Consider the following 20,032-nt stretch of genomic DNA (forward strand, 5'->3'; position numbering starts at 1 on the left):
ACTGGAATATATTAAAGATCCGAGTGGTCAGTATTATCATATGTTTCAGAATAGATGTCAAACAGAAAAGTGGATCAATTCAGGTAAAGAAAATTGGGAAAGACTAACATTTGATGGCATCAATAACGGTGTTTACGCACTGGTCAGTGACCAACCGTTTATCGACTATTACTATAATACTAAACTTGTCAACTATACTAATTTGCATCGATCCAGGTCAAATGAGTTTATAATGCCATTTTTTCTGCCACTGTCCAAAAACAACAAACCAATTGTTAATTTCATGATAAATGTTGTGTATGTATTGATATTTTTAATTTTGTTTAACTTATTTTAATCTATTTAGTTTAACTAATTATTATAATAAATATTTGACTTTATATTATAATAATAGAATTTCTAGATTAACCGAAAGTGGTATTTTGGACAAATGGATTATCAATACTACAATAACCAACAATTATGCCCTAAAAGCAGGTCTTATTGATGATATATCGGCTAAAAAATATGATATTTCAGCAATTGATTTGTCAAAATTCAAATCAATTTTYTATTTGCTATTTATTATATATATTGTGTCGATAATAATTTTGGTGATAGAAATATGTTATAAAATCTTAATTAGTAAATATATAAATCAATAGATAAGAGTTTGTTCTGTATTTTAAATAATTATAATCATAAATAAGATCAATTGTTTAATATTAAAAAAATACTTTACGGTATTTTATATTTTCAATTAATAAATTTCTACGAATAATGCAATCACTTGTTTTTAGTTTCTTATTTATATAAAATAAAAATTATGCTTATTTGACATTTTATAAGAAATTACTTATTTATTTTGAAATTGATTAATTCAACAATAAAAATATTATATTATTTATTTTAATAGAAATTAATAAAAATAAAATATCAAATCTATTGTCAACATAAATTTGAGATAATTTTAAGCAATTTCAAATTTATACTATAACTATAGTATTTATATATTATATATTATTAAATATTTAATTAAAAACTTTTAATAAAATTTGTAAACATAATATTTGTATTATACGGTATTTGTAATGTATAGTATACTATATTTTTAAAATTTATGTTAAAAATTGAGAAATTAATAATCTACACTAGAGTATATACTATACGGTATTTTTAACATAATATATTCAAATAATTTTAGGTATAAGCAAAACTATTATTTAAATATTTACTATAAAAAACATTATTAATATATTAATTGTTATACTATTTTTACTTAGTATATAAAAAATCATGAGTTAATCAATTTCTTAACATTCATGTAATCAAACAAATTATTTATTATAATAGAAACTTTAATGTTAACACTTAAAATAATTAACATTAACATTAGATAGTTTACAAWATAATAATAATAATTATATYATTATCTATAATTTTCATCTGTTAATTTTAAAAATTAAAAACTATTTGCTATTTAGATAAATTATTTTTATTTTTAGAAAATACAATTCATTTTTATTTACTGTAAAATTAATATTGTAAAATATTTTTTCATAATTGAAACTAAATACCTTATAAAACTAAAAGTAATAAAATATCAATCATAATTAATACACCATAGTCAATTTAATATCTACATTCACATGTATTTACCGTATAAGTATGTAAAATAAAACATATTTTTATTATATACTGTATTTAATAGTTAATTTATAGTAAAGTTGTTGAGCAAGCAATGCGTTTATGCATTAATTATGATTAAGCAAACAAATGAGTAATTAATAATTGAATATTAAAGTTTGCCAATGCCATTGAAATGTTGTGTATAACCAAAAAAATATATGATTCATTAATAACAATTGATCATATTATTAACTAATAATAATAATAATAATAACCTATTATTATTACTACTACTATTACAGTAACACAACGATAGATTCAATGTAGAAGTAAATTAAAACAAACTATTACAGAGAATATTCTTGTGTTAAATATAATGCTGGCATCTAATACTCTATTGGCTTTTAATTTAATAGTTTTATTTTTTTCTACAAACTCATTGCTCATATATATATATATATATTGCTAAATAAAATAAAAGTTACAACATATTAATATATCACTTATAAACCGGATCATTTGCACAGTGTGTGTGAGAAAAATACACAAAATTTTATATCCATCTACTATTGTATATATAACATATTGATATTTTGTATACTTAAAGTTTAATATAATACCGCAGTTAAATACTGTATAAACTTTAATAAAAACAGGACAAACTTTTAGCGTTGAATAATAATAATAATCTTACTGTTTGTGTGTGCCTTACTATACTGTACTTAAGTGTTATAAACATAAAATCTATTAAATTATTTATATATGACTAACATTTTATTATCTCGTTTGTGTGTGTCATACAAACTATCCCTATAATATACCGGACTGTTTGTCATATCTAATCTAATATATTTGTTAAAAGTTATTAATATAATGATTATTTAAACAATTGGTTTGTCCCTCTATTTTTTTTTTTGCTAGACAACATTGATATTTTACATATTTTATAATTAGTTACAAAATAGTCGTTGAAAGCAAAACATTGTCTATCAATAGTAAATTTGAGTACAAAAATATTTTTAATTAAAAAAATTATATTTTTCTGGTCATTATTTGCATATCATTATTATCATCGATATTATGAATAAAATGTTGTCCTCTATTGTATTTGCTTTTTCATTAACTGTTGTRTGCATTTCGGCACAAAATATTGATAGTAAGTAATTTATATTAATTTTGTAATTAAATATTTTTGTTTATAATTTTTAAAATTAAAATAATTAATTAGTGTTTGGAAGTAACGGATTTACGGCACCACCAGAATGGACGACATTATATCCTATGACTAATGAGACGGACACTGTCAACACAGTCAACACCACTACCATTATCAGCGCCATTACCAACAGCACCACAACCAACATTAGTAATGCCACTTCCGTGACCACATCGGCCAACAATAGCACTACCGACACTATCATCCCGACGGAAAGTCCGGCCTCYAATGAGACGACTACCAAACAAAATTCGGCCCCAACTGTCCATATATGCTCTCAAATGTTGATCAACTTATTTGCATTTTTAATGGTCGCATTAATGATCGGATTTTAAATATAWATATATATATAAATTGATTTTAACAAATGTTTTATTTTTTTCTGTTTAAGTACTAATATTTTATTTGTTTAATTTATTAATATACAATATATAATAATAATAATAATGTTTTATCTATTATATTTGTTTTTTGTGTTCAAATAGTCACTATATTTCTGTTATAATAAAATTAATTTTTATACAACATTCCTAAAATTATTATAATTATTTACTGCAAACAAAATAAGATAGAAAATATTAAATAGAAATTCATATACATAGAATATACTGTACATATATGACAATTAAAATTATATATGAAATGTTATTGCGATAATAAATTATAATCATGACATGAAGATATGATAATAATATTGCAATATTAATCATTAATTGATAGATCAGATTTGGATTTAAGTATAAATAATACATTTTAATATATACAGTAAATATATAGATTTTATATATTATTATTATTATATTATTATAATATATTAAATTTTATCGTTTCTGTTGTAATCATTAAAAAATTATAAAGTAATACTTTGGTAATTGAATGTTAATATAAAAACAATAAAAATGATAACTCTTGTATTACTTTTGAGTAAATGTTTCATATAATTAAACTAAAAACTAAATGTACTGTAAAATGGATGTAATTCATCAATAGATTTTTTGTCGATAAATATTTTGTCAAATCAATTTAATTAAATTTATTTGAATTATAGAGTAAAATATCATATACTAAAATGTATATATATTTTGCTTAATAATGATTATATTAATTATGGAATGTTTTAAACAATTATCATTTTTTGCAATAATATATTTTTATATTATTCATAAAATAATTAATATGTTTCTTATATCTATTGTTTGTTATTTATTATTATTATTATTATTTTCTGTTTATCTTAAATTTAACAATTATTAATTTTAATAAAAAATATTTTATAGTTGTTCATATTTATGTTAAACTCATAATGATGTTAATTTGTTTAATTTATATAAATTTATACTAATTGATACATTTGTAAAATTAATTTTAATATTTTATTTATTTTTTCAGATAGATTATTTTATTATAATAACATTTTAATTTAATTATTTTTACTATATGTTTACAGCAAAATCTAACAATATACTGCATTATACAAATATAATAAAAATATATAGTTATATATCTATAAATATATACATACATCACAGTGTAAAATAATAAATTTAACAAACGTGCGTAACATTTAAATAAATAGTTTTGTCAATTAATGTCACAAACAATTTAAAAGTTTTAAACATTTATACACAAGTTATATTATACATTTTACAATAACAACTAAAACAATTTTTATAAATACATAATGTTTATAATAATACAAAATCCAATTGCATAAACAAATGTTATGTTACAATATATAAATTTACTGTATATTATATATGTATATAATGGATATATTTTTTGTCTCATTTATGTGAACCATAAAAATATGTAATATTAGACTCAAGAATATTCTGTATATGTTTATTGTAAATTCAATTCCTATTCCTAACTATAATCTTATATACAAATTTGGATTTTTTCACTTATATAGTACGATATTTATATAATACTTCACAATTTATGTACATAATGTAACTTTGGAGTCAATACATACATTTCGACATTAAATAAATAGATATTTCTATTATGTTGAATATAAGGTACATTTTATATAAAAACCAATATCATGTATATTTTGGTTAAAATTTTAAAAATCAATTGTAACATTAGTAAAAACTTTATTTTTGTAATAAAATTTAATTCTAATATATATATATATAATCCATGTAACCATTAATTTAATTTGTTATTACAAAAACAAAGAATATAATAAAATAAATTGAAAAATATTTAAGTAAACAATTAAAAAAAAGTAAATTAAAATTTTTATCTAATAATTAAAATGATATTATATTTATGAGCATTTATTTTTAAAAATATTAAAATATAAGTAGCTTTTATTAAATAATTTTTTTAGTTTCTATTTAAATATACATATTATTTTTCTTATAATATGCTTATATCTTTTTGTGTTAATATTATAAATTGTATAAAAACCTTAAACATATAAATCTCAATAAATTGTGGCGAGAAATATAAAGCTTAAAGTAACCAATAAATCATTGGCTCTACAAATATATATTATTTAGCTCAACAAAATAAAATAAGAAAAAAAGTTAAGCAAAAGTTAATATTTTTGTTGTTAACTATAGATAATGAAAATAGTGCTGTAATTTAAATATAAATGAAAGTGTTTAGGCATTTAAAGCGCTTTTCGGTGTAAAAGTTGTTTTTTGATGCAATTTAGCAGAAAAATGCCAGTCATTAATCATCAATCAATATGTTAGACGATAATATCAACTATACGTCTACTGTTGTATTATACAGTATACTACCAATTCTACTACTGTGATACTACTCCTACCAATAATACAAATAATAATAATAGTAAAAATCATAATAAAAAATTTCGATTCATTTCATATCATTCTATGTAATAGATTTCTCATACTTTTTTTTGACTTATTTTTTCTAATAATAAGTATTATCAAAAAAAAAGTTTCGGTGAAAAAATTTTAGACCATAGATAATATAATACAGATAAAAACTACTTATATTAGTTGTCATTATATATATATATATATATAAAGAWATAGATATTTATACAGATATTAACTTAAAAAATATGAGTTATAAAGATATATAAGTTGGAAGTGTATGTGTWTATGTGTGTGTATATATATATATATATGTGTGTGTGTGTATTTGTATGTGTGTGTTTGATAGATAAAGAGACAAAGATATAGACATATATAGTAAATAAAGATATAAACAAGTAATCAAAAAATTGTCATCACTTCATCTCTCTAGTGATAAATCATTAGTTTCTTATAGATAAATGTCTTTATCGAGCTATCGATTGTTACATAGAGTGTGTAAGTGAATGTACAGAATTTGTGTGTATTTTTGTATGATATAAGGACAGGGAGTTTTTTTTATTGGCCTCACTCATACCCGTGATATAAACTCTAGTATAGATATAGTATATATTAACCAAATACGTGAGTACTGTGTGTATGTGTGTGTGATGTTAGCCAACACTTCAATACACTTATCACACAATCTCTCAGCACTCATATAATGTCTTTTGGTTGTGTCCACCCAATTATCTTCACACTTATAGGCCGACCCTCAGTTAAATACCCATCAAACACAGATGCCATCATCGTATGCCAATAGATATAATAAGTTAGTCCCTAAAAGTCTATGTGTTCTCCATTGGTATGAACTCCTCATATGTGGGCTGTTGCTGTACAGAATCGCACAGTTGGACATCACTGCCATCCTCCAAGTGCTCACACATTTTATAGTTAATACCCCGATTCAAAATTGTCAATTGTCTAATTTCACGGGCCAGTAGATAGGCCACAATTATCTGCATAAATAGTATTACCAAAGAACCGACCAACAGCTGGTCAATGGAGTCGAACGACTTTCGGCTGATACGGATAGTCATCTGAATTAATAGTAAACCGAACGGAAATATTATGACCAAACATGAGTAGATGTTTAGCGCCCGAAACGACTCGGCTATTGTGCCGACCAGTCCTATGCTAAACACTATGACATTTAAGACACATAACTGTATGTAAGGATTGGGACAGAGATTTAATGAGAAAAATAAAAATCTGATAAAAATGGATAATAAATTGCCAACAATTGACTGTAAATTATCTATGAATTTGTAACAAATATTTTGTATATGTTTTTTCTCATCTATTTTTTGCTGAATCCTAACTCTTTGGTATTAATCAAAGCAAAAAAAATCCTTTTTGTGATTTAATACCACACTATTGTGTGATGAGAAAAGTAATGCTATGATATTAAATAAAGGAAAGTTATCTCTAATCTCTAATCCTTCCATTCAATTGTCTAATATTTTTCTCAAACAACACATATTTTTTATTTTCATGTGTTAATAATTCAATGCTCCGGTGCTATTATACTGAAGGGCTCAGACCTACACTTCACAACACTTGGCTGCCTTTGAAAGCACTTTTGTGTTTTGCAATAAATATTTGTCGGCTATATTTTAATCCCTGGAGAGAGATGATGATTGTATGAATGTCTGTGTATATGTTTGAGAGTCAAGTCTTTTTTTTTGGATACCAGTGCTGCTGCTTCTACAGTAATACATCCCTTAACTCTTGTAGCACTGGGACTAACACTTTAATATACAGTAGGAAACATATATTGTATATACTGTGGAAAAGTAAAGTAGACAAACACACGCGTATGTATCGTATCACTCGTTATTATTATATAAAGAGATGATAGCAAATGTGTGTTATATGTCTAACAGTGAATATTATATAAATGGTTTGTACTTATCATTGGCTCAATTGGTATAATAAAAAAGTTAAACACTTTTCCTCTCCTAAAGCCATGTGATGACGATATATATACGGTATATATGATATTTAAACTAATATATGTAATATTGAAATAAAATTAAAAGTTTTTAAAAGCTTTGAATAGTTTGAATATAACTATTATTACTAAAATTTATCTATTTATTTGCAGTAAAATGTAAATAGTATTTAAATTCCTGCAAACATTTGCATAGAAACAACATTATTGCTGTATTTTCATTATTACTATGAATAATAATAATAATTTATATCTGTCGGAAAAATAATTTATTGCCAGACTTATGTAGATAGCTATCAAATGTAATTAACTAAACTAAATATATAATAATTTGAATTATACAGTATAGACTGTATATATAAATATATGTAACAATATATAAAATAAAACTCATTTATTTTTTTAAAAACAAGTTAATTAATTTGTGAATTGAATAATAATTTTTTTCTAAATTTGTATATTAATTAACAATTAGTTTTGCTATTTTTTCGTACTCTAGAAATCTTTAATTATAATTAATGACATAATCAATGAAAATATGAAAAATTATCAACTTTTTAAATGACACAGCAGTCTCTCTCTCTCTCTCTCTCTCTCTCTCTCTCTCTCTCTCTCTCTCTCTCTCTCTCTCTCTCTCTTTCTCTTTAAAAATTTTATAAGACTTTCTTTTTTAATGGCATAAAATCTGATCGATAATATCTAAGTGTCATTAAGTTTAAAAAGACATTATAAACAGTATTATAATGTTTCGTACATAATATATGGTGTTTGAGTTTGACTACTACTGTATTATACTAAAAACTGTATTACTAACTGCTATTAAATTGATATTATAAGTATTATTATGCATACATGTAAGAGATATTTGTAAAAAATTTAAATAAATTGTTTGTTTATTTAAGGAAAAATATATAAATTTAAATAAAACAATAATTACCGAAATGATTATACTGGACTCCATACCAAACAATTGGACGCTATTGGGTTTCAACAATAATATTAGTACCGATGCCAGTGTTGAGCCAAATATGATGCTTGARGTAAATATGATAACAATTGACTCGTAAATAACTTTTGTCATACTTTGTTTTGATGATATTACATACTATGATAGTATGATTTTTTATATTTAAATAGTTTCAAAATTTTATTAACCTATTCTAAAATATGATATAAATATCATATATCTTATATAAAAACACACTCAAACACAACAATGTTTTAGAAAACTCGGAAATATTATGAATTATAACACCCAATGAAAAAAGTTAGTTAACATACAGCATAAAAAACCGTCACTTATTTTTTATATACTTTATATATATATAAAAGTCTATATTTTTGTTTAGATTGTTGGTATTGTTGTTGTTTGGAGTTATTGATGTTTTGATTGTTGTGGCGGTTATGTTGATGTTATTTTTGGTGTTGTCAGTGGAGAGAGACATAGAGAGAGAGAGAGAGAGAGAGAGAGAGAGAGAGAGAGAGAGAGAGAGAGAGAGAGAGAGAGAGAGAATGAGTGGCAATTGTGTTAATATAGAGAGAGAAAGAGAGACTTCACTTAGCAATGAAATACACATACAAACAGAATCTGATGCCAGAATCGGCCAATATTTTAGTTGCTATTAGTGGAGACAGCATTTTACTGTATGTATGTATGAATGAATGTACAGTAGAGTACATGTGTGTGTAAAGCTAACTGTCCCTTATATTTATAGCACAACCAACAAATATATTGTGCGCGCCATTGAATAGTAGTGTTGTTTCATTCTCTGAGATCAATATATTAGAGCAAACTCTATAATGTCAAGAATATTCTGCAAATTTTTATGTAATAGTCTTTCAACGCTGAAAATCAAATACTATATATATACTATATATATATATATATATACTTCTATTCTATATATAAATTTATATACAGGACTAACATATCAATGCTAATATACAAAAGTCTAGCTTACAATTGACTCTCAATATTACAAACTAAGTGTTAAACTGAAATATGATATATATATATTGTATATATTTAATATACTATATATAAAATTCTTTTATTGATAAAATCTATGTATTGACTTTGAACAGCAAAAATAAAATAAGCAATATAAAAATTTATATAACTTCAAATTTTACATGTGAGCCGATTCCGGGCATTCAATATTATACTGTAAATAAAATGCCGAAACGTGAAACGTTTTTTGAAACTATAAAATATCACATATTTTATATTATGTTTCTATAAAAATAAGTTCAATGATTCAAAAAGTATTTACGAATCTCTTTTCAGTTCAAATAATATTTTTATGAAAAATAAGTTTTGCTTATTTTAAATGTTTTATACTATACACTGAATAGTTTACATTAGTATACTACTAACAAATGAATTCAAGTATTTTTAAAAATACAAAATATATTATGGTATGACTTATTACTATATAATTATAAATATGAAAACATTATGTATAAATTTCTATAAAAACGAACATGCTAAATTAATAAATTAGAATTTGTTAGAAACAAAAAATAAATAATCCATTGAATCTTTAGTGACCATATCTAAAACAAATACAATGCATGTATTGTATAACATGTGTTGATTGTTCACATATTCACATAAGATTTTGTATTTATATTATATATATATATTAATATTTGTTTTGCTATATCACTAAAAACATTTTTGTTCCTATATTTAAATCTAACTGTTTTTCATTTGAAAAATCGTTGAATAAGTTATGGATAAATATTCAAAGAATTGAACGCATTATTAATATTATTACAAAATTTTATACAATGTATGTCTCATATATGGATATATGAATGAGCATCTCCTGGAAAATCTCTCGAAGCTCTCAAAACTATAAGGAAAGGAGTATTAAAGTGCATTTGACTGCTTATGGATGTGTTATTATAGGGTGAGTKAGTGGGTGAGAGAGARAGAGAGAGAAAGAAAGAGAGAAAGAGAGAAGAGAGAAGAGAGAGAGAGAGAGAGAGAGAGAGAGAGAGACTGATAGTTTAAGAAAAGAGTGATACTTAGACATAGAGAATAAATAATTTATATTCACTGCAAATGTTGTACAAAGTCTACAAATTAGATATATTTTTATACTAAAGTATACATTTTGGTTTGAAATAGATATATACAGTATTTATATATTAATATATTATATATAACTGTAGAGGTGTTTCCAAGAAATATACATATTTTATACAACAAAAAAATTTCAGTACATCGTCCGTGTGTTTGAAATTGATTTTTATGTGTTTTCTACATATTGTGGATATTTATCGGTAAACCCTTTTAAACGACAAGAAAAGACAGACAGAGAAAGAAAGAGAGAGAGAGAGAGAGTTACTACATATTGTGATACAAAATAAACAATTTATTTTACTTATATAACTTTGGGAAAGTTGGTGGGAAACTGGTGCATATGTTGTTTTCCCCATAGATCTAACTACAAATATAATAAAAATATACTATATATATATATATTTGTGTGTATATATAATATATTCAATATATTTAAATTAAACACCTTTTTGTTGTTTTTTACAGGATATTGGATTTCAAAGATTTCAATAAACAGATTACACTTTTTTGTATTAAATAAATAATGTAAATCATTATATTCCTCAAAATTTTCAATTTAAATCCTATTACTTTAATAAAATTAAGTGAWTTTTTTCAAATTGATGACCTAATTACATTTACCAACAATTTTATTAAATTTATTGCAAAAAACTACTTATTTACATTATGAAAATGTTTTCATTGTTTTWAAATATACAGYTAATCTATTATAATAAAATATTTATAGTCAATCAATAAGATAAAATATTAAAATATATTTATTTAAACACAAATTTTGCTTATAGTCTATATGTGTTTAGCTTAGGGCAAGGATATACCTGATCCATGGTTTTTATGCTGACCGGTAGACTCAAAATTAAATAACATATACAGTATATATTATGTACTGTTTGGCAGAAAATCAATATTATCTAATGGAAAATATATTAACCATTATATAATATAAAAGTTTATATAATATATTGAATTTATTATATAACTTTATATATATATATCAGTAGTATTTCATATAGATATAGTATTTATATTATTATTTTGAACATTATATATATTTAATTTTTTTAATAGATATATAATTTTATAATCAGAAAATAAAATATTTTATTTACTATTAGAAATAAATTTTTATTGCATTAAAATAAATAATTATATTTATATTGAATATTTTTATTTTTAAATTAATTAAAATATAAGTAAAATATTAGATTATATAATTATTATTATATTATTAATTAATAAAAATTMATTGTTATTATGATTATTTATCATTACAATGAATATCATATAGTATTGTTAATATTAAAATAATAGTGATTTATTAAATGTTAACATTAAATGCTGAATGTGTTCATAAGTAATATAAGCCATTTGATATGTCATGAATTTATCAAATGTGAAAATTTATATTAAATTAGTTTTTTATTAGATTCAACTCAAATATTTTCTTAACCTTATTTTTATTGTTGACTGTATATATAAATTATCTACAAATATACTGCATTATATAAAGTAATCTGCATTTTATTCATACGTATATATATATTTCGGTTTTTAATATATTAATTGCTTTATACTAAACAAATAGTCTAAACATTTTATGATTATTAAAGAATATTCTTTGACTTGATATCCAAAAATCAAATTATAATTCCATCGCTTTTATACAAAAAAAAATCATTTTCATATTATTGAAAAGCTTTTTAATATAGATTTTAAGGGAAAAGAGAAATAAAACCCAAAAATTAAGAAACCTTTCATTTTATTAAATCTTATAATAATAATAATAATGAAAAAATATATATATATATATTATTATTATTATTATTATTATTATTATTATTATGTTATTTTTATTATGATTATAAAGCCGGAGATTAGTCTGTTGAGTACTTTTGTTTCAGAAAAATACATTACATTATTACACACTTGAATATTGTACAGTATTATAAACTACTTTATTATTATTATTATTTATATATTATATATATATATTAATAAATGATTTTAAGATTCAGTATTATTATTTTTGTAGTTTTTGGTGGATATATTGTTGTTTTTAGTGTAATACACACCCAAAATAGGTCACTAAAAATTTTTGTTATCCTCTCTTTTTTATTTTTTGCACTGCATTTCCGTATAATTTTTCACACAATTATTGATAGATTAAAGCGTAACAAAATTGTAGACAATTTTTTTTTTGAAAAAAACCTAAAGTTGGTGAACATTAGTTTTATACAACACCAGTAACGTGTGTAATACAATAAGTAATTTTAAGATAATAAAAAATTGTTTTTTTTTCTGTGACAAAATTTACATTTGTCATTTTGTTATCATGACAATTTATTTATATATAATAGTTATTTCACATTTATATAAATGATGTAAACTAAATATAGTTTTTTTTTTGAAGAAAATAATCTTAAAATTGAGTGCARCAAAAATGTATAAAGAAAAATATAGTAAATTATTACAAAATGTAAATTAAAGTGCATTTGTATTATTATAATTCAAAAAAATGATTTACTGTAGCACTTGAATTTGTGTGCATAYAGTTGAATGCAAATATAATGAACTTTTTGATACAAAAAAAAATTTGAAACAGTTTGTGTATACAAATGATTATGTAAATAATTTATTTAAATATAAATTTTTATTATTTCCATATGTAATAAATTTATATAATAGCGAATGTATGAGTGATAATGATATAATTGCAATCACAATTGTTATTGTTATTTTCAAAAGTTATTATCARCAATTTTAATATAGATTATAACATTTATCTATTACAACAGTTACAATAATAATAATATGAATATTAGTTTTGTATTATAGCTTTTGTGTAATAAAATTATTATATTATATCAAACAAWGTAAGGCAAACATTAATTTTATATCATGTTTTCATTGCAATAAAATTATTATTAATATAAGCTATTTGCTTTTGAAAAAAAATCGAGAAATCAAAAAARTTAATCTCAAAATAACAACAAAATAAAACTTTCACCAAAAAAAAGTGAAACTCAAAATAATAATAAATATAATAAAAACATTTCTGAAGGCAACAAATATAGTGGAAAAAACTTTGTTATCATAGTAATGATAATTATCTCTATAATTGCTTTCCCTTAAACAAYAAGCTACCAGTGCTGTCATTTTTTATTTTTTGTTAAAATGATAAAATATATAACACTTACAAAGTCAAGTACTTTGAGTACAGGCAACTCACAGTCCATTAGTGTTGGCAAAAAAGAGAAATTTATAAAATAATAGAGAAATTTCTAGAAAGTTTCTAAAAGAAATTTCTATTTATGGGATCCCCATGGTTAATTTTGTTTTCTCGATATTTGTTATCTTTAACATTGTTTTTATAAGTAATATTTAAATATTAGTATTAGTATTTTAATTATTAATTAAAGTAAAAAAATTTATTTATTTAATTATATTAAACTATGATACAATAAAATGGTGAATAAAATTTTACAAAACTGATTATTATTAAATAATTATAATTATTTATATAGGTATCACATTTGTATAATATAGTATTATACAGTATTATATATATAATATTATATGTATAGTAGTATTGTCTCATTAATATATTTATAGTTTTACAATATCTATAGATATGGGGATCCCATAGTATAACAAAAAAGTTAAATTTCTATAGAAATTTATTCCTGAGAAACTTTCTAGAAACTTTCTCAGGGAAATTTATTAGAAACTTTCTATTTGCCCATCTCTACAGTCCATACACTTATTCCACAACTACTGTATATAATATATATAATATTATTAATATTATATATATAATATGTATGTATTATATATATGTATGCCTTTACTCTAGGCTGTAAACTGTAGGCTTTATGTATGCATTACTATTATTCAAACTATTGATATTTTTTTCAAAAATGCGGGTATATATTGATAGACTTCACAGCTAATTAAATCAATTTGTTGATGAAAAAATATGTTGTATTAAATAAAGCAAATGTTATGTAAGAAAATATTTTGTTAATATAATTTTATGTGAAACTCATTTTATGTTTAAATTTTCTGAAAAAAATTARTATACAAATAAGTGAAAATAATTTTTATGATTCTCATTTAATATTTTATAAATAATAGATTAATAATTTTATATATTTATACATTAAAAAATCAATTAACTTATGATAAAATAGCAAAAATATTGGTATTTTATTATATTTTTCTCCTCTTTTATTATTGCTASTGATGTGTTGTTTATATCATTGATTTAATTGTTATTGTTGTACATATATTTTATAGCATAATATATACAAAATGTTGTATTATATTAGTGAAAACATGACTTATTTTTGCTTTTATAATGATAAATACAATAACAATGTTAAGAGAATATTCATTAAACTAAATGATTCGGAATACAGTTATTTTATTCACAGTTATTGTAATTGCATTTTTAATAGCGATTCTCGATTCATGAGTTAACAAATTTATATTTGTATGGAATATATATTTAATATATAAATAACAAACATAGGGTTTAATACCAAATGGTTTATACATATACTGTATATTATAAAATCAATGACTTATAACAAAATAAATATTAAATATTAAAATTTATTTCAATAAAGTCTAGTAATATTTTATTTAATAGACGATATTTCTTTAAAAAATAAAATATTAATAAAAAAATTGTCAAAATTCATGCAAAAATTATTATCAATATAAGCGTAAATTATATATAAATACAGAATATATACCGTATGCTATGAATTCATTATTATTATTATTATTATATAAAATATATTAATACTTTTGTATTTATTATATGATGCAAACATTTGATGTGTACTCTTTCCTATACATTACTGTTTATAACTGTTATAAATGGTAATTGATTTTTATGTTCATTATAACGGGTCGTTGTATATCTAATTGTATGGTATGGCAGTCACTCATTACACAATTGGAGTGCACTTTGTTAGCGGATCTGATGGGTTCCGGTGCTCTTATATCCAACTGTTTAGACAACATTGCCATCAATTGCACAATATTTATATAGATTTTGTTTCTAGATTATTGATTTAAGCAATAAACATTTTAACACATTACAAATATATAATAATAATTGTAATAGTAGTAGTAGTAGTAGTAGTAGTAGTAGTAGTAGTAATAGTAGTAGTAATAATAGTAGTAGTAGTAGTAGTAGTAGTAGTAGTAGTAGTAGTAGTAGTAGTAGTAGTAGTATTAGTAGTAGTAATAGTAATAATATTTTTTTTGCATTTTTCACCAAATGTTGACATAAAAATTATATATTTAATATGTTTTTTCTTGCATTTGAATATTTATTAAATAAAAAATTGATATGTGCATTATATGCATTTTTTAACAATTGATTTTTTGATGATATAAATTAGTTTTTTCTTTGCATATCTAATACAAAATATTTCTTGAAAACTAAACGATTTATGTTTGAATTACATATCAAAAAATCAATTATTGATATCCTAACAGTAATGTTTTTTTTATTGCATTCAACTATCATAAATACGTATATATTGATATATATAWATATTTGTAAAAAACAAAATTACAGACAATATATATTTTATAAATAAGATATATATTTACGATATACTAGTAATAAATGAGATAAAATGTCAAAATGGAAAAAACAAATATTTACATTTATATTTTTCATTCATTTTGGTTTTCAATCAGTTATTCAATTCAATTAATGACTTATTTTCTGATATAATAATAAACAATACAAATATCTACTGATAATGCAATTCATTTGTTCAATAATATAATACAAACTCTTTTTTTAGAATATATTAGATATTCATTACTCAAACTGTGTCTTCATTTTTATTTTTTGTATTAGAGATGAGTTGCTGATTGTAYTGACCGTACGTTTTGATTTCGTGTACAAACAAAAATAGGTTAACAATGACAGCCAACAGTCCTAAGGCCACACCAATGAGATACCAGTCCGTCGGGTCAAACCAAAAGTCTTTTTGCAATATTTGCAAAATCAAACATATTATGCTCAAAATAAACGGTATAATCATGAATATGCCGTAATAGGTTAGCTCTTTGGGTTTGGCACGTATTACAATAAATATACCAGGTGAAAATATTATAAAACCTACAAATTTTATTCAAATACAAATTACATTAATTTCAAGTTATATCAATTAAATGCATTTATTTATTATTTTAGTTAATAAAACTATTACTAAATGTATTGTGTAATAAAAACTATTGAGTAAATAATTATATACCACTGTATTATAGTGTATTTTTTAATAAATAATTTATACTAAATTAATTCGTATAGTAATAGTAATAATAATAATAATAATAATAATAGTAAATAAATATTATTTATTAAAAATAATGACTTAGAGAATGATACAGAAAACAATTGTATTATTAATAGTATCTTTTTTATAAAAGATTGTTATGTTGGCAACAATTACTATTATAAATAATAAATATTAAATTAATATGTTGTCTATTAAAAATTAATAATACAAAWTAAATTATTAAAATTATCAAATAGATTGTTATTAATTAATTAAAGTACTTATATGTATTAAAAATATCTATTTAAATATTATAGCTATATGCAAATAATTTAAATTTAAATATATTTTATAGTTAAAAAAAAAATATAATCATTATATACTGTAAAAATGATGTTTTACCAGTTAATCCAGTATACAGTGGAACATCTCTCCAATCCCACGATCCGTTAGTATAGTCTCTTATGGGGTACGGCCACAACCATTTGGTCAGACATAACAGGTATAGTCCACCACACATACCGAAGCTTGTGGTGGTTATCAAGAAATATTTGTGAAATGTTTTACACATTATTTTCTTTAATTTTAATATACACTTCTTTTATACAGAATATTCTTGAAAATTGGCAAATTATTTTCAATTATTATAATATATTAAATATATTGTCATATTATTTAGCATTGATTTATACAAATTAATTATAATTTAGACAATAAATATTTATTGCCAACATTAATATATATATATTGACCAATTAAAAAGATATTATTATCAGCAATAACCATAAAAACATGGATATTATTGTTATTATTATTATTTAAACAAAATACAAGACAATTGTTGAGTTTGCGTACATTTATTTTGTATTGAAATTTATAGTTGACTTTGGTTTTTGTGGTCACGACGTTATCAATACCTATCGATTAGTAAAATAAATATAAAATATAATACTATATATAATTTAATAATAGTTTTAATATTCAGTTTATTTATATATATTTTTTAGTTATTTATATATATAATATTATAGATGTTATTTATAGTACTGTTAACAATTTATAAACATATTGATTTAAAGTTATTATTATAATTTTTATAATCGATGAAATAGTAATAAATAAAATAAATTTACAATTAAAATACAAATAAATATACAATTATCAAAAATAAATATATAGATATATTTAATCTAATTTACTTATAATTTTTATTTGATTTAGTTAATTTAGTTATTTAGTAAGTTACAAATAAAATTATATAGAAAATTGTAATCAATTAATAAAGTTTAACATTTTATACTAATAACAAATAAACTAATTTTATTAAAAATTATAATCTATTTATCATATTTTCTAAATATATTAAAACTATATAAACAGATATTAAATTATAAATCATATTTTATAATACTTACGGGTAATGTTAAAATTATATATACAGTAAAAGTACATAACATATACGATATTTTTGATAATCTAAATTGTTTTCTTGTAATTCAATAGATGACACTAATGTACTCAATAAAACAACAATAATAATTAATAATTTACCATGTACCATTTAATAATTTAGTATATATTAATATAACTTTTTAAAACTGATTAAAAATATTTTTATTGAATTATTCATAAAAATATAAATGGTCATTCAATAAATATAAATGAAATATTTCAATGATATGTAAATTATCAAAAATATATGTAAAAATAAACTTATAAATACTATTTTAATTAAAAAATATGTTTAATTACTAAATTAAATGTCAAATCAAATAACCGAAAGTTTGTGTAAAACTTGTGTCAATTGGTTTTGATATTCATTAATTTGATGGTAAGTCTTGCAGTGGTCATCGGTGGCAATAAATTGAGTGCAATCTTTAATGGTCTTTAATATGCATTTCTTATCTTCGGCGGACAATTGATTATATTTTGACCAATTGTTGTCTGTTATCCATTTGGCTATCATATCATAAAAAGACAATAAATTGATTTTTATCTCATTATGAATAACATCAGTATTAATTGCTAACTGTACTGACATTAGTCTTTTATTTTCATTATTATTGAAGACTAGCCAACTCTTAGACTCTGGAAGTACTTCTGGAGTAAATGAAAAGTTAAAATCCATTTTCTTTGTCTGCTTAACCAATCCATTAGGTTTGCTATAGTTATCTTTGTTTTGCCAAAACATGGTTGAGTYCAATGTAGACGATGACCACGACATCATCGGTGTCATCATAAATCTTAGATGACTAGTAACTCGCATCTCAATCGGTAGTATTATTTGTTTGGAAAATAGTGCTTCCGGTGCCTGAAATTTAATCGTCCAGATTCCGGGTTCGGCATTCGGCACCCGTACTATGATTCTATTGCCCACACTTTCATACAACTGGCTATTTGTGTCATATCTGTAACCACTGGGTGATTGAATAATAGCCCATATTTTGTGTACCTCTTTGCCAGTGATGATGAACTTGGTTTTGATGCCCACATCCGAGTTGACAATCAATTGTGTGTTCACTTGTCGACAATCAATGGTAAGCAACTGATTATAGATAATCCTTTTTTTCTGATCAATCAATGAGTGTAACACTGGCTTCCGATTGTCATCAGTAATACCGGTGTTGTTGTTGTTATTGTAGTTAGACTTTGAACTCAATGATAGATCTTTGAACAGAGTTTTCAGTGACGGCTGATATCGTTTACGTTTGCGTCGATCGGCCTTTTTATCCGATGATTGTTGTCTTTGTTGTTGATTATCATCCGTAAAGGTAACTAATGTCTGATCCCATATTTGCTTAAACATTACTGAATAATTTAGTGAAATATTTAATTTATAGTATAATTATTAAAATAATATATTAATTATTTGTCCAAAAAACACACAAACAATATAAAAAAATTCTAAATGTTAATAAATTATTATTATTATTATAAATTATCATAATAAAAGAAAATTTTTAATATTTAACATTTTCAGCTGTTTTTTAAAACTAATTTATTCAATATATCTTATAT

General features: G+C 22.0%; 2 protein-coding genes across 2 annotated transcripts; one reads left to right on the forward strand and one right to left on the reverse strand.

The window, feature by feature from the left end:
- The first annotated feature begins 2,118 nt into the window (after window positions 1–2,118).
- LOC128958769 (uncharacterized) lies at window positions 2,119–3,173 on the forward strand. The gene is made up of 2 exons (XM_054304697.1): window positions 2,119–2,764; window positions 2,837–3,173. Exons 1-2 carry the CDS (start codon window positions 2,689–2,691, stop codon window positions 3,157–3,159), a joined length of 399 nt encoding a protein of 132 aa, XP_054160672.1. The 5' UTR covers window positions 2,119–2,688; the 3' UTR covers window positions 3,160–3,173.
- Window positions 3,174–18,726: 15,553 nt separating this feature from the next.
- LOC128958724 (uncharacterized) lies at window positions 18,727–19,822 on the reverse strand. Its single transcript, XM_054304644.1, has 2 exons — window positions 19,054–19,822; window positions 18,727–18,973 (listed from the first exon to the last, which is right to left on the reverse strand). Exons 1-2 carry the CDS (start codon window positions 19,818–19,820, stop codon window positions 18,937–18,939), a joined length of 804 nt encoding a protein of 267 aa, XP_054160619.1. The 5' UTR covers window positions 19,821–19,822; the 3' UTR covers window positions 18,727–18,936.
- Window positions 19,823–20,032: the final 210 nt, after the last annotated feature.

The sequence above is a fragment of the Oppia nitens genome, unplaced genomic scaffold (assembly GCF_028296485.1).
Source record: "Oppia nitens isolate AA-2021 unplaced genomic scaffold, nextdenovo-longstitch-racon4-pilon3 scaffold13_pilon_pilon_pilon, whole genome shotgun sequence".
Lineage (NCBI taxonomy): Eukaryota > Metazoa > Arthropoda > Arachnida > Sarcoptiformes > Oppiidae > Oppia > Oppia nitens.